Below are 15,091 nucleotides of genomic sequence, written 5' to 3'. Positions count from 1 at the left end.
AAAGCCTGATATTTACAGAAGCAAAGTGACTCTCCACTGCTGATCTTGGGCAAACAGACGAACTGCTTACTCAGAGCACATTTGTTTGGGCTCATATCTGTGCACAGACCCTCTCATATGAGGCTGGGGGACAAAAACTTCATATGTATTTTTTTTCTGAATAAGGTTTGTACAGAAAAGGTAGACTGATGTGTTGATGAACAGCTGTACCGTGGGCATTTTCACAGGCAAAGGGGACGAGTCTGTAGTAATGTGAGGAAGGTAAGTAATATGTTAGGGAAAATCTTGTTAATAGTTTAGATAAATAGCATACGCTCATTTCTTATTTATAATATACAGATTGATCGTGATAGAAGTAAAGCTAAATCTGTCACAGGGTAAAGGCAGGAATTGAATCTTTGGTCCAGTAGAAAGAATAGAGGCTTTGCTGACTCTTCAGACCAGGTTAGGTTCTCCTAGTGTATAAATATACACGTAGTCGTATACATATATACGTACTCTTACACATACACATGCATATATTTACACAGGCATTTACACACACATATACAAATGCATGTACATACAAACACATATATAGACATACATGTGACACGTATACATACACATACACACATTTACATATACACATACAGACATACACACAGACACATAATATGCACACACATATAGACATACATGTGACACACGTATACATACACATACATTTACATGTACACACATATACACAATATGTGCACACATACAAATACACGTACATATACATACATGTATATAAACATACAGATACATATAGACATATGTATACATACACATACACATACACATACACATACATAACCTCTCATGGCACCTTCGTAGCATCGGTCACAATCGTCATTCATTTTTCAGCTCTTTGTTTTGTTCACCCCATGTCCCAGCACCTTGCACATTTCAGGTGATCAGCAAAAAATAGTTGAATGAAAGAAATTTCTCTTATCCTCTTGCCTCTGCTAGGTGTGTGGGTGAGGGACCTAGCATTTGCATGCCCTGCTGGGCGTGTTCACAGCTGTCATCTCATTTAGCCATTTTCATCTCCATGTTATCAGTGGGGAGACAGATGTTCAGAGAGATGAGGCGTGATGATGCTTGCCCGCCAGGAATTTGGACCCTGAACTCTGAATATGTTGTGCTCTTTCTTTCTGCTTCCTGTCCCTGACTATTCAAGAGACCAGAGATTCTAATACAGGTCTTGGTGGTGGTTTTTGGTTTTCAGCCAGCTAAATGAGCCAACCTCTATTGATTTTAGTTCCCCAAGTAGGGCCAGATGAGCCCTCACTCTCCTTCCTGTTCTGTTTCTTTCTGATTCTGCCTAGTACTTTTCAGCTGTAACTCTCCTAATCTAAGTGTGAGGCCAGGGTGTGGTTGGGGACGAGGCTGGGTGAGGCACATAGGTTCGCCCACTCTTTGAGGGCAGTGGACAAGTGGGCCAGAAAAGAGCAAATCAGGAAACCACCCGCAAGAAGCAGGCTCAGGGTCCACACAGCCCGGAGCCAGCAATGCCCTGGATCTGAAGAACGGCCAGTGAGTCACCAGAGTCCTAGGTGCCCTCCAGCAGACAGTGGAGGACAAGGTGAGATGAGGCCAAGAACAGGCAGATGGTGGTCTGGGTTCCAGTCCCAGCCTCAGGCACCTTCAGTCTCTCCTGGGTGGAAGATACGCTCTAGGGAGTTTACCTCAAGTCTTGTGGCAGCAGTGCTGAGAGGGGAAGAACTCTTGGCAGGGCTTTGAGTCTTGGATACGGTCCCTGACATTCAGCCCATTGTGGATTTCCATCAGTTTTCTGTAGCCTGTGTTCCCTGACTGTCCACAGGCATGGTGGATTCGTCGATGATGCCCATCATGGGCTACCTGGTGGACCTGCGGCACGTGTCGGTCTACGGGAGCGTGTATGCCATTGCGGATGTGGCATTCTGTATGGGATATGCGATAGGTAAGGACATTGGCTTTTCAAAACAACCTTTTTTTCTCAGTGCGTGATTGATAATGCCTGCTGAAAATTACTTAAACCTTTGCATATTTCTGCCTACAAGACATTTAGAGAGAGCTTTATCTAATTCTCTGTTTCCTGAAAGGTCCTTCCGCTGGTGGGGCTATCGCAAAGGCAATTGGATTTCCGTGGCTCATGACAATTATTGGAGTAATTGATATTCTTTTTGCTCCTCTCTGCGTTTTTCTTCGAAGTCCACCTGCCAAGGAAGAAAAAATGGTAAGAAAATTTTAGGATGCAATGACGTGTTTCTTGGTCATTTTAGCCTGGTCTTCTGGGTAACGTCTTAGGCATAGTTCTAAAATATATTTCTGCTCCTTCCTGAATAGAACTCCCCAAACATAAATGGTAGTAAGAGTTTCTCTTTAGTTTATACCACAGAGGGAAGCTGCTGCTTTTACTGTATCAAGTATCATGTTTAGACATTTAAAGAATGAAATTATTTTTGAACATAGATTAGCAGTCAGTAGAGCTCTGTCAGCCAGGTATAAACATGGGTAGTTCAGTTTAATTTTCTATGCTTCTTGAAAATCTAAAACATAACTTTTTTGCCTCCTGTGCTTATTCCTATGATCAGCCACCTTTGGGTCTGTTTGCTTTTCTCCTAATCTTTACAGCTTTCAGTAATAGTGTCTTAGTCTTCACTGCATAAGACTCTGGAGATGGTTTTAATGAACCTTATGGAAAAATTGTCATTTATGCACATAGACGTGAGCATGTTTAACCTTTAAATTCATAATTTCATGACTAGAAACATAGCTGTAGGCTAATGTGGTATTGACTATAAAGTGTTCCTCTTCTGAGCAAATTCTAACTTACCGATTCTAATTTGAATTTTGAAATGCATTAGTCATTTTACCTTTTCTGATAAATGTTCACACCTGGTGGTGGTGTGGCTGCTGTTTTTCTAAAATATCAAATGGTGGTAACACTCATCTAGTTGAAAGACGAGGGCTTGAGATTAAGAGTGAATGAGAAACAAGGCCAGTGGAGATGGTAGTTTTGTGTTGAGGAATGGATGCGAGGTTCACCTGTGATGTTCTCTTGGGAGGACGTTGGAAGTTCCTTCTGACGGTTGAACTGAAATAGGTCTTCATGTTTCAGGGTTTCTTGAACTGCCCTTTTACGCTTTTCCCCAAAGAGTGGATTTAAAGACAGACACAGAGCCCCAAGTTAGGTTATGTGCAGTCTTTGTTTTGGGCATCTTTTGCATTCATCAGTTAGCTCAATATATTTTAAAAAACCCATTCAGCACTGAGCACTAGTCTTGTACCCTTTCTTATATAGGATTTAACTTGATAATGTTGAATTACTCATGCCTCGTTTGACTCAAAGAAGCAGAGTGGCTGTGGAAACGTTCCGACGTCCGCCCCCTTCCTCCCTCTTGCGCTGATGCCTCCCCAGCTCTGAACAACCGGGGCACTTCTCTTCCAGCCTGGCTGTCTAAGCTCCCTGTCCACCTTTGTTTGACCCCAGCCCGGTACCGTGTCCAAAGCAGGGTCAGAAATTCTCTGTGCAACGGCAGAAAACAACTCTTGAGGGGGTGGGTTATAGCTCAGTGGTAGTGTGCTTCGCATGCAGGAGGTCCTGGGTTCAATCCCCAGTACCTCCAGTAAAAAATAAAAAAAATCTAATTACCTCTCGCTTCCCCACAACCCACCCCCCAACCAAAAAGACCAAAAAAAGAAAACTTTTGTTCTGTTGCCACCATATCAATCTGATTAAGGCTTAAGTGAAGATTATTACTTCCATCCCTATTTGACCAGAAAAAAAAAAATCACCTACAAATGCTTCTGTCACCCAGGAGACTGTTTTAAGACTCTTGGGAGGAAGGGAAGGTCCACACAGGCCCTAAAGCTGAGCTGTCTGTCACCAAGGGTGTCATGAGGATTGAAGGGAGGAATCCCAGTGGAGTGTCACCCCCGTGTCTGGCACATAGTAAATGCTCAATAAATTGTCCCTGGTTCCAGTATCACCCCACTCTCGTTTCTTGCTCTGACCTAACCTGACTCGCTCAGTCAGCCCGGTGGTCCGTCTGTGGGGCAAGAGCTGCTTCCTTTTACTCCCCAGACCCCAGGCTGCCCTCCTGACGGCAGTCGAGGTGGGTGCTGTCATGTGGTCCGTTTGTGGGCAGCAGCAGGAGGGCTTATCTGGGTGTCGGAGGAAACGGATGAGGTCAGAGGATGCGGGGTGTGCTCCGGACTGGCAGGAGGCAGGCCTCAGTACATCTTCTCTTTCCCCGTTTAAACTGAGGCTCTAGTTCATTTTAAAAGAAAAGTGCCGAAGAAAGTGGAAGAGATCACCCTGAAAGGCGAGGCAACAAGAACGACAGGCGTCCAGAAAGCCGCTTTCCCTGTAAAGTGTCAAAATCCTTAATCAGCACCGAGCAGGATGAACCACTGACAACGCAAGAGAATGTGCATCTTGCTGCTGATAATGGGTGCCTGTAATCGAAGGCATCGCGTCAGATGCCGTTTGACTGGCACAGTGGCAGCGTTGGAAGGTGGCAGCCAGCAGCTGCCGCTTACCGTGCGGGAGAGCAGGAAGAAACAGGCTGGAAACCAATCGCACCTAATGACGAGGGGGGCGAGGGCAAGAAGCCGCCTGCCTTGGAGGAGAAACAGCTGATTACTGCCCACTTGAGAAAATCCAATGCAGACAAGTGCTGGCATTCAGGATCAGCAGTTACCTCACGCAGGGGACGCGAGACCAAGAATAAGACATACGGACCTTAGCAAGTCATTCTCTCATTAGGAAGCATTCTGATAGAGTGGTGTTTGGACTTACACTCTGAATGGAAAGATTGAATGCTGTTTTCATGGCTCCCAGGTCATCTAATCATGAACCAGCTTCTGAGCGCTTGAGTATTTCTTCCATTTGGTTTACTGGATTTCTGCTTTTTAACTTTTTTTTTTTAAATAATCACTGTTAACCAATACAGGCAGAGAAAAAAGCCTGTTACTCAGGTCCCTCTGTAAGGCTAAGAAAACCAACTCTGTCATTTGAGGAAACTGTTCCTGTTGTGAGACCATTGCTTGCTTGCAGCCTCTAGCTCTCAGAATACGCGGTGAGAAAAGCCGTGTTCTGGAAGGGAGTTTTATTTTTCTCAGGTTGAGTTACTTTTGAAGATAGGTCACCTTTCTCACATCTTTCTCTTGAAGTTTCCAGCTGTTGCCCAGGAAGGTAGGTGGTTTGAGGACTACAACTTTCTTTTACTAGGTGACTCTGATGCAAAACTCACTTTTTTTTTTTTTTTTTTTTAATTTAAGATACTTGGTAAGTAAAACTTTTCTAGCACATAGGCCTGGGGTCTTCAGTCTCGAGGCCTAGAACATTAGTGCTGTAACTGTCTCACTGTCCCAGCTTCCTATCTGTGTCATTTTTACTCACTTGTTCCCACATTTTCATCACTTTGGATAGAGATCCCGACTCTGCTGTGTGTGAGAAGAAACCCGGCTTTTGGCGGGGCCAGGGCTCAACTCTTAGTAACTGGGCTTTGCTCTGAGTTCAGAGACAACCCCTTCCTTTTTACTTTTCCTTCAGTTGAGAGTTGAACGTGCCTGTCCCCCTACTGCAGTGCGGGGAGCTCTGTGACGTTTAGTCTGGGGAAATCTAAGGCAGTGGTCTGAAATAGTGTAAGGAGAGTCTGTGATGATGGCTGGAATCAGAACTCGATCCGTGAATAGAAATGTGGAGCCAGGTGTTAGTCCAGCCTCGGGTACGTTTCTGACACAGGAGCTCGTCGCATTAAGGGGAGAGCGCGTCCTTAGTAAGAGTGCTGCTACAATGAAGGTGGGTTGTGTGACTTCCCGGGTCCCCCCCACCCTAATTCCAACATTCTAAGTATAACTCTTCCTAAACCGAACCTGCATACCCTTCTTCAGCTTAGATTCCCCCGCCCCCTCTGCTGACTCACAGCCCCTGTGGGTGTAATGAAGACAGCACGCAGGCTGCTGCTGCTGTCTCCGATTGCCCGGGGCCCTCAGAGCGCGGGACCCCGGGTCCTCCAGGCCAGGCACCTAGCAATTGCACCAGACGCCTACGTGGTTAATAGTAGGTGGTACTGTATCTAGTTTTCAAACTACTAGTCCTTAAAATCAGGTTAAAACCATTGTATCATGATGAAACAAGAAGTTAATAAATCTGCACTTTGCTCTCTTTTAGGCTATTCTCATGGATCACAACTGCCCCATTAAAACAAAAATGTACACTCAGAATAATATCCAGGCGTATCCGATAGGTGAGGATGAAGAGTCTGAAAGTGACTGAGACCCTCCAAAGTCACCCAAGTGTCTAACTGTGTGCAACAGTGTTTCCAGTGAAATGGCTCATCCAGAACTGTCTTCGTCATACCCTTCTTCCCTGGTCAAAGAGTGAACCACCAAAGGTCCTTCCTTTTCCATGGTTATGATCGATTGCCAACAGCCTTATAAAGAAAAAGCAGCTTTTCTAGGGGTTTGTATAAACAGTGTTGAAAACTTTATTTTATGTATTTGATTTTATTAAATATTATACAGTATATTTTGACGAAATATAGTGTAAATCTATAAATATTTGAATCCAAATCAGATATAATTTTTTAACTTACATTCACGAACACCTGGGTAAAAAGTTATATTTTTTCTGAATATTGGTAATGAGTGTTTAAAACTAAAGCACACATTATCTCCGAGACACTTCCAACAATGAGAAGCCAGAAGGAAGTCTGAAAAACAGAATCAAATAAGACAGCATATATTATGTAGTGACACTGAATGTTGAGTTACTGAGTTCGTAATTACAGTTGACCTTGAACAACATGGGGCTTGGGCGTGCCGACACCTGATACAACTGAAAATCTGCATACAGCTTTCCAGTTGGCCCTCCACACCCACCGCCACACATCTGTGGACTCAACCAGCCACAGAGCATGTAGTACTGCAGTCCATATTTAGCGAAAGAACTCTGTAAGTGGACTCGTGCAGTTCAAACCGTGTTTTTCAAGGGTCAACTGTACTACCAGTATACCCATGAGTTAAAAGCTAGTTATCTCAAACGTAGAGGACAAGAACTTGAGTCAGTCATCTTGAGGAGAGATCCGTGAATCTCAGCTGGCATTAGTGTTCTATGTAACCACCTACCTGGAAACAGATGGTCGTAAATTATATTGTTTACATGTCATATGGTTGGCAGCAGACATTAAAGCCGATAAGGGTAAAATAGTAAATGCTCTGAAAGCAGAGAAAAGCACCCAAACGTACAGTTATGAGTGAGAAGCTTTTCCTTTCAGATACATACTTGTCTTACCAGATGACAGAACGCCGAGGATAGCTGTCCCTTATCCTGTCAAAGCTGTTTAAGCATGATGAGATAAATCAACATCTAGATCAAGTTTTAGAAAAGAAATTTAAAAGGCTAATAGCTGTTACGAAATGAAAAAATCAGACTATAATTACCTTTGACCTGGAAGTCATCCAAGTGTTTTTTAGGGATCTATTAATTTTGAGTTGCCTGAAACTTTTTTTTAGACTTCTGAAAGTTGTTCACATCTATGTGAAAACAAATTTTAAATGAAGATGGAGGAGGAATAAAATTATATCTGAATCATGTTAGGAAAACAGGTAAAAAATTAGCAGGGTGGTTAGGACACACCCCCTTTCACAGGCAGGAAAAAACCCAAACATCTAAAAATGTGTGTTAGTGTGTCATCTAGTGCTGTGCAATGTAGCTTTTCTAAGCATGACATTGATGTGCCTTTTCGATGTAACAGCAAATACCGTGTTAGTGAACATTGTCAGCTTACATCAAGTATTGTGTGAGATATGATTGAAGATAGCGTGGACTGTCTCAAGTAGTACTTGTTTGTTCCGTAGTACTGTAATCGTAAAATTACCTGATGTCAGGTCTTCACTAAGCTAAAACTGTTCCTATTACCTTGGGAGGACTCCTCAACCTTGCCATTCTCTGAGAATGTAGCTAATACTTCCTTCCTCATTTCTTTATGAAGCTTTCTTGTGGGGCTTTGACTGATCTGACGTCTGATTTTCAAGTGCATGTATTGGGAGCAAACAAGCTTCCTACTCATGTATTTGCACTGGGCAACTCACACAAGGCTGCTGCTTTGGAGGATGGCTCTGGAGGCACTTCTATGGCCAAAGTTAAAAGGAAGGATTGTTCTCTGCTTCCGTAGGGGAGAGCCTTAAAAAAGAATGTGTTACAAACCCATTCTTAAGAGGGTCTGTGGTTCTCCCCACTCCCAATACCATGTAACTTACTCCTCTTTTAGTTTTGCGTGGGAGGCTTCAGTCTCTTCTAGAATGACTGGCAGACATGTCTGCTGGGGATGCCCAGAGATCATATAAAAGATACATGTTTTTCAGAACTGTTTTGAGAGCAAAAGATATATTATATCTTAAGGGGAAAAACTGTAAGGTCTTTTATATGACTAATATTCTGGGGTTGGCAAGACTATGAAGAGGTTTTTTGTTTGTTTTTTAATGTGTCTATTAGAACAAAGAACACACAGCTCTTTGAACACTCATTTTTTGAGAAGTGGTTTTTATGTTTGTACCTGGCAAAACAGATACAAAATGCTTAATGAGGTAGCAATGAATATTCAATTCTTTCTTTTGACTGCTAAGTGTATCCACCTACAACATGTTTTAGCTAGTTTACTTAATAAACCTTCTGAACACTACTGTGCCTGTTTGTATTCCTTTGTTAACTAGACATTATCATTGGAATAAAATATGTAAGAAGGTATTAACTGTGGATATTCAATTGAAGACTATTCTTTGCTTGCAGGCATCAGGTAAAATCCACTCCAGACTGGTTTGAACCATACTTTCTGGCTTTGCAAAATTTGTTTTAAATTGAAATATGTAAATAGCCACATGGTGTGAGTGTGGAACAAACCAGTAAGTTATCCTTGCATCTCTAAAGTTACACTGTGTTCCTGATTGCTGTGAGAGGTAACTATATGTAATGATGCAGCTATTTAACACAGTAGGTCCACGGGCCCCTGAAGTTCGTGTGTGTGTGTGTGTAAAAAGGATTAGGAAAGCTATTATCTCTCAACTTAGAAATAAAGACAATATATTTTTAAATTAAAGTGATTTAAAACTTACTTTTACAGGACTTAAGATTTTATTATCTTACCATTAGCAGGAGCCAAGTGTCTTCAAATTGCCTTTCAAAAAATTTAAATATACTTACATTTAGAATTGACAGTACCTTCAAATTTTTAGCATGTTTTCTCCTCTCAAAATCACAAAATGGCCACACAGTATTTCAGCTTGTTCTGATACTGAAACACATAAGGCTTGATATTAAGAAATGTGGCATATTGATTGATTCTAAAGTAATGCTAGTGTTGCTCTGCTTGACTGTCTAACCCAGTCAGTCATCGAAATACCAATGTAGGAAACACACTTTTGTCTAACTGCTGCTAGACAGCAGAGGCAAATCCATACATCTAATATTTCACAGCATTAAGAAGTAATAGTAAAACCAGAAAGTAATGCTTTTAGGCAGTTTGCAGAACAGCACTTTTGTTAGCAAAGTGGACTTTGTTAATAAGCTTGTTTTCGTGGCCCAATTACACCAGGCAATGATTCCATAGAGATGCAGCAATCACCTTTTTGAGATGTATCAAATGAAGATATTCTTGTTTTCTGTGGTAGTTTTTATTTATTATTAGTTTTTAGCTATTGATAACATAGCATGGCAGAATGATTACATCAGGACCGTGATATAATACAACTGTTTTCACTGGAGTAACACCTTACTATTCCCTAGGCTGTCTGGAGTGGTCCCCCCTTGCACTAACGTACAACTGTGATGCCTCTACTGCCTCTCCCAGTAAATATAAAAATATTGCGCTACATTGAAGGTATATTTTACAAATATCATTAGCAGCATTACTGAGCTTGCCATAATTGTGGTTCTACAGAGTCAAATACTTTTAAAACATGAGTAGATTTTTATGAAACCAGTTTTGCATTATTTCTACAGCTCTTTCAAATGCATCAGTTTCAGCAGCATGCTTGGATGTCACTAAAACTTCCAAGGTATAATCCATAACCACCAGCCACTTACAGATACTCTGCCTTCCAGGTTATCAGTGGTAAGTTATTTTTTATAAGATGAAATTTGGTTATTACATTGGGTAAATTGTTTCAAGCTATGTTACAGAACAACTTTTTAGCTTTCACTGGATTTGGTGTATGAAGACTTCTATATGCAAGCATGCTTAAACAAAAAAGGAGGGCATACACAGATATATTTTTATTATCAACTTGGCCAAGAAAGGTATTTCGTTTCCTAATATTTCACTTAATAATGAAATAGCAAGAATGAGAACTGGCTATTGATTTTAAAAGTGGATTAATTTTCTAACCATAAAAATGTTTTATCCATACAAGTCATCTCTTATTTGAGTAGCTCTTTACTGTTCAGAGAACTTCTGCAGCTATGCTGTTGTTTTCCTCACAACAATCCTGTGAGGTAGTTAAGCGTAAGTTTTGTTTATTCCTACTTTAGACCTGGGGAGACTGTAGCGCAGAGCCCTTCTGTGGCTTGTCTATGGTTGCACAGTTCAGTAATGGCCAACAGAAGAGCTGCTACTTAAACTCTTGTATGGAGTCCTGGGTTATAGACCTGGGCCAGAATCCTTACTATTATACTTTGCCTTTTCCTGCCAGCCATAAAAGCTGTTCCATCTAGTTTTAAATTCATGTCAGTTTCACTATACATTGATTACGACAGTAGTTACCTACAAAACAGAAAAACATATACGTATTTCATAGGCATATAAAAGGCCAAAACTTTTATGGTATACCAACAGAGATCATGCTCACACGTTTTCCCTCAGTCATGTGTTGCTGGGATCCACATGACGGACTGAGTATCAGAGTAGATCTTCATTTTAAGAGAGCTGGTCCCAATTCCTATGTACCATGCTGTCTAATTTTCTTTTTCTTTTTTTTTTTTTAAATGACAGTCTGAACTACAGAAGCATTCAGGATGATCAATTCCTTTAAACCTGTAGGATGCCAGATAAAGCAGTAAATCTATTTTGCACGATTCCTCCCCCTCACAACATTCTCATGCATGAAAATGTTTCTAAAACAAAAAGCCAAAACCAGTTATCAGCAAGATCACTTTAAGAACAGTCCTCTGAAACTTCAAATATCCTTGCACATGCTTTATTTCCTAGGGGAGAAGTGAAGATGAGAAATAATCATAAATGTTTAGAACTTCCATCTGAAAAGAAAGCATCAACATTTTGAAAGGTTGTATTTCAAAATCCAACTGGTTACTGATTTTTAGTAATCTTGTCATCCTCTCCACAAAAAATTCTTGACCAACTGCATTCTATATTTACTCCCTATTATATTTTTTCAATGCAAGCTCTTCAAATTAATCACCATATTCTTACTATACTTAAATTGCACAGAAGCTTTAGAAAAAAATTTCACAGAAGCATAGAAAGCAAGCAATATATGTAAAAAGTTTTTTTACTCAATCCGCGTAACTGACTAAAGCTGCAGCGTCTGCTTTCATGTTACATTTGACAAAATCAAAACAAAAAGCACCCCCAAAACCCCCAAATAACAAAAATCCCAAGCAGGTAGAGATGATAAACTTCGTAACACAAAGTAAGATTCAAAACCTGTTCCCTCAATGATTGCTGTTGTCAATTTGGGCATGCAGCAAATTTGTTGTTATAACGGTGATGGAAAAGAAAGTATTTCAAGAATTTGGACAGTATCCTATTTAACACTAATTCAAAAACTAGGAAGAGAAAGGAAAAATAACACAATGAGACATCACACATAATAAACATGAAAAGTTAGCTTACATAGTTACATAATTAGAAAAAGTTAAAAATAAATTATTAAAAATAAATTCCCAGTATAAACCCAAAAAGCACAGCTATAAATGCGATCTGAAACAACCAATTTAGTGATCGGGTCATGTTTTTGCTGGAAAACCATCTTTTCCACTCTAGTTCTTACAGAAGCAAATAACTGTGGAGCAGCAGGCCAAGTGCATAATAAGAGGGTTTAAATGTGGTTGTATCTGCGGTACTTTATATGCAACTTTTCTTCAATTACTTGAAAATTTAAATAGACTGTTACACAGACTCAGATGGGCCAAATAAGTCATCTGGCAAGCTACTGAACGGCTGAGAGTCTATCAGTTGGGTTATTTCACTCTCAAGGTCTTCTTCTGTATCATCTGTGTACTTGCTTATTTTTTTGGAGTGCTGGTCTAAAGACAGACTTTCCAAAGATTCAATGTCTTCAATGCCTGCTCTGTAGTGGATCATAAGAAGAGTTAGGGCCTGCAGTCTTTCACCTGATTTAGCCAAAGCAGCAGAAAGAAGCGATTTTTTCCTTGTATCAGTTGTCTCTTTTTCTTCTCTAACAAGGGAATTATTATGTTCCAACTCCTGATCAATTTCATTCTGCAGTTTATCCAGCATGAACTCTAGTTTCTGGATCCTTTCCTCTGTAGGCAAGCCCCTGTACAGATCACGACCAATTTCTTTAACGGCAATGAAGACGCTGTCATCCAGACCACCTTCCTTTCTCACTAACTTTATTCCTGTGTTGTTGCCCCGTTTAGAAGGACTATTTGGACCACAGACCTCCGTGTCACTGCCTTCGTTGTCTGATGTATTGGGTGTGTGTTTTGGTGAAGGTTCTACTAGATCAGTTCCTGGCTCAGAAAGGCGAGTTTTAGAGACTTGACGCAGGTTTAACAAACGAGAGCTCGTATTGATGATATGTCTTGTCAAGCCTGTTGTTCTGTTGACTGACTTGCCAGCTTCAGCATCAACACGAGGGGGCAGGCCTAGGAGGGTTTCCTGTCCTTCCAGCCTGAGGTTTTTCAGGGCCCGGTCTATCCGCCGATCAGTTGCTCCACAAAGAGAGCTCTCAGCTAGACACTTTTCCTGACATTTTTTATGGCAAACATAAGCACAGAACATACACTGGGAAGCAGCTTTAGTCCAAACTTTTTTCTTACAGTAATCACACCAAGTTGGGTTCTGGAACTGAGTATCCTGGAAACTATGCTTATTTTCTGTTAGACCCATCTGTCCAGCAAACTGTTCCTCCTTAGGTAGGGCAGAAACCTCTTCGACCAAATGGAGCTCTTTTTCTTTCTCCAAGTTAGTGACTACATGGTGGTCTGGCTCTCCTTCTTTTAAATACTTGAAGTGAACAGTAATGTCACCAAAGCAAAATTTGTCATTGAACCCCTTCTGCATACTCAAGTTGCGCAGCGCGGTTCTTGTGACCATGGCCTTAGGTGATGGGGGTTCCAGTCTGAATTTAGAAAGGTATTCCATGTTTGATGTAGCTAAGCACCCTAAAGCCACCTCTTCAAGTTTTAAGCTAACGTGCCCCAAACAGATGAGACCCCCTAACTTGAAGGGATCCTTGCACCACAGCGCAATGTTTAAGTACCTGTGGCAGGCTTCTATGTCAAAGAGACAGCTGGCTCTGGCTCTTGTCCATTTTCCTAGCTTATTACGATAAGGAATCTCTGATGATTCCCACGCCTGAGGGTCATCGGAACAGTCCTTAGGAGGGCAGGAACTTTCTGAAGTCACATCTTTCGCCACTTCTGGCTTTGCTAAAAACTGCTTAGATGCAGCTGCTTCTTCTACATGCTCCAGATTTTTCACTTGCTTTTCAGCAGGTTTATCTGCAGGAGTCGGCGGCGGCACCTTCTCCGGCTTTTCAATGAGAGTATCTGGTTCTGCCTGATTTGGGGCGTCAGCAGAAGGCAAAGGAACTTTGACTTGCGGTCGTGGTGGCACAGGTGGTTTGAAAGTGGATCCCTGGGCGGATTTTGACACTTGTGTTGGTTCTGTTATCTCAGAAGATTTTAGGGCTAAGGGTTTATTTCCTTCTTTGGATGGAAGTTTTGGTGGTGGTGGGTGACTTCCTACAACTAATTTACGGTTTAAAACTGGTGATATGGTTCCCAGGGGCTTAACAGAAAGTGTTGTTGGAGCACGTTTGGGACTGTGACTTGATGACTGTGCCTCGTCTCTGACCTCAGTTTGTGCTCTGACATCACTCGCCAAGTCTTCAAATTCAGAATCCAAGTCTCTATTTTCAGCATCTACTGCCAGCCCAGTTGTTTCCTCTTCATAGTTTGGTTGGCATGAGCTTGACAAGAAGTTTTCTTCTAACTGCCCGAAGCTGTCTTGCAGCACTGCACCCTGATTGCTCTGGCCAACAGGCCTTTCGTAATACACTAGGACTCGGTCACCAGCCTGCTTGATAAGTTTCAACACTTGCAGTGTAGATGTGATTTTCACACCTGTTTTAAGATTTTTAAAAGGGAAAGCGTATAAATTACTGCAATAAAAATTACCTAATTTGCTAAATATAATTGCCATTAACTCATGATTATTTAACTACTGGAAGAGTAATAATGAAACCTCTAAGATATCTTACTGGCTTATGGATACATCAGTGTACTGATTCTCAAATGCTGAATGCTCTGATGTCCTGGAAATATTTACCTTTTCAAACCAAATGATGACATGAAAATTCTTAGAAGGGTGCCAAGTTGCTAACTCCTAATTGCTTTCCATTCCTTCCTAGGTTTAAATGACATTTTTTTCTCAGTTTGAATTAAGGAAGGGAGTAGAGTGAGACCCACTGGAAAGGACTTTATCAGTGGTTAGACCAGATTTAGAATGATGGGAATCTCTGAGTCTACTGAAGGAAATTCTAAAATGCACCAGGAATTACAAGCTATGCGGTGAATGATTCAAATTAAGAGACCATGCTTAAAATAAACTCAGTAAAATACTATACTATGACTAGTGGACTCTTTTACAGATTGTTTTTATTAGCCCCACTCATCAAATTAATCTTCTTCTGGACCAGAAAGAATAAGGAAGGCATAAAAGGAAGGCTTTAAAGTTAAACAAGTTGTTTATTATCTGCATCTGTACCAACGACAGCTTAATTTTCATTTTACTTTCTAATAGGTGCTACATTAACATAGCTAAAAATTCAAAAGGTACAGAAGGATGTACAGTAAAAAATCTCC

General features: G+C 41.1%; 2 protein-coding genes across 2 annotated transcripts in view; one reads left to right on the top strand and one right to left on the bottom strand.

The window, feature by feature from the left end:
• The window catches only part of SLC18A2 (solute carrier family 18 member A2), a 33,911-nt gene extending 25,206 nt beyond the window's left edge, over positions 1-8,705 (top strand). Inside the window, exons 14-16 of the mRNA XM_074373547.1 lie at positions 1,853-1,972; positions 2,115-2,248; positions 6,194-8,705. Coding sequence (XP_074229648.1) covers positions 1,853-1,972; positions 2,115-2,248; positions 6,194-6,298 — 359 coding nt within the window. The 3' untranslated portion in view covers positions 6,299-8,705. The remainder of the gene's footprint in view (positions 1-1,852; positions 1,973-2,114; positions 2,249-6,193) is intronic.
• Positions 8,706-11,198: 2,493 nt separating this feature from the next.
• PDZD8 (PDZ domain containing 8) overlaps positions 11,199-15,091 on the bottom strand; it is a 68,739-nt gene continuing 64,846 nt past the window's right edge. Inside the window, exon 5 of the mRNA XM_045506567.2 lies at positions 11,199-14,350. Coding sequence (XP_045362523.2) covers positions 12,147-14,350 — 2,204 coding nt within the window. The 3' untranslated portion in view covers positions 11,199-12,146. The remainder of the gene's footprint in view (positions 14,351-15,091) is intronic.

Source organism: Camelus bactrianus, chromosome 11 (genome assembly GCF_048773025.1).
Source record: "Camelus bactrianus isolate YW-2024 breed Bactrian camel chromosome 11, ASM4877302v1, whole genome shotgun sequence".
Classification (NCBI taxonomy): domain Eukaryota; kingdom Metazoa; phylum Chordata; class Mammalia; order Artiodactyla; family Camelidae; genus Camelus; species Camelus bactrianus.
Note: the sequence above shows the minus strand (reverse complement) of the source record. Positions and strands in the feature narration are given on the sequence as shown.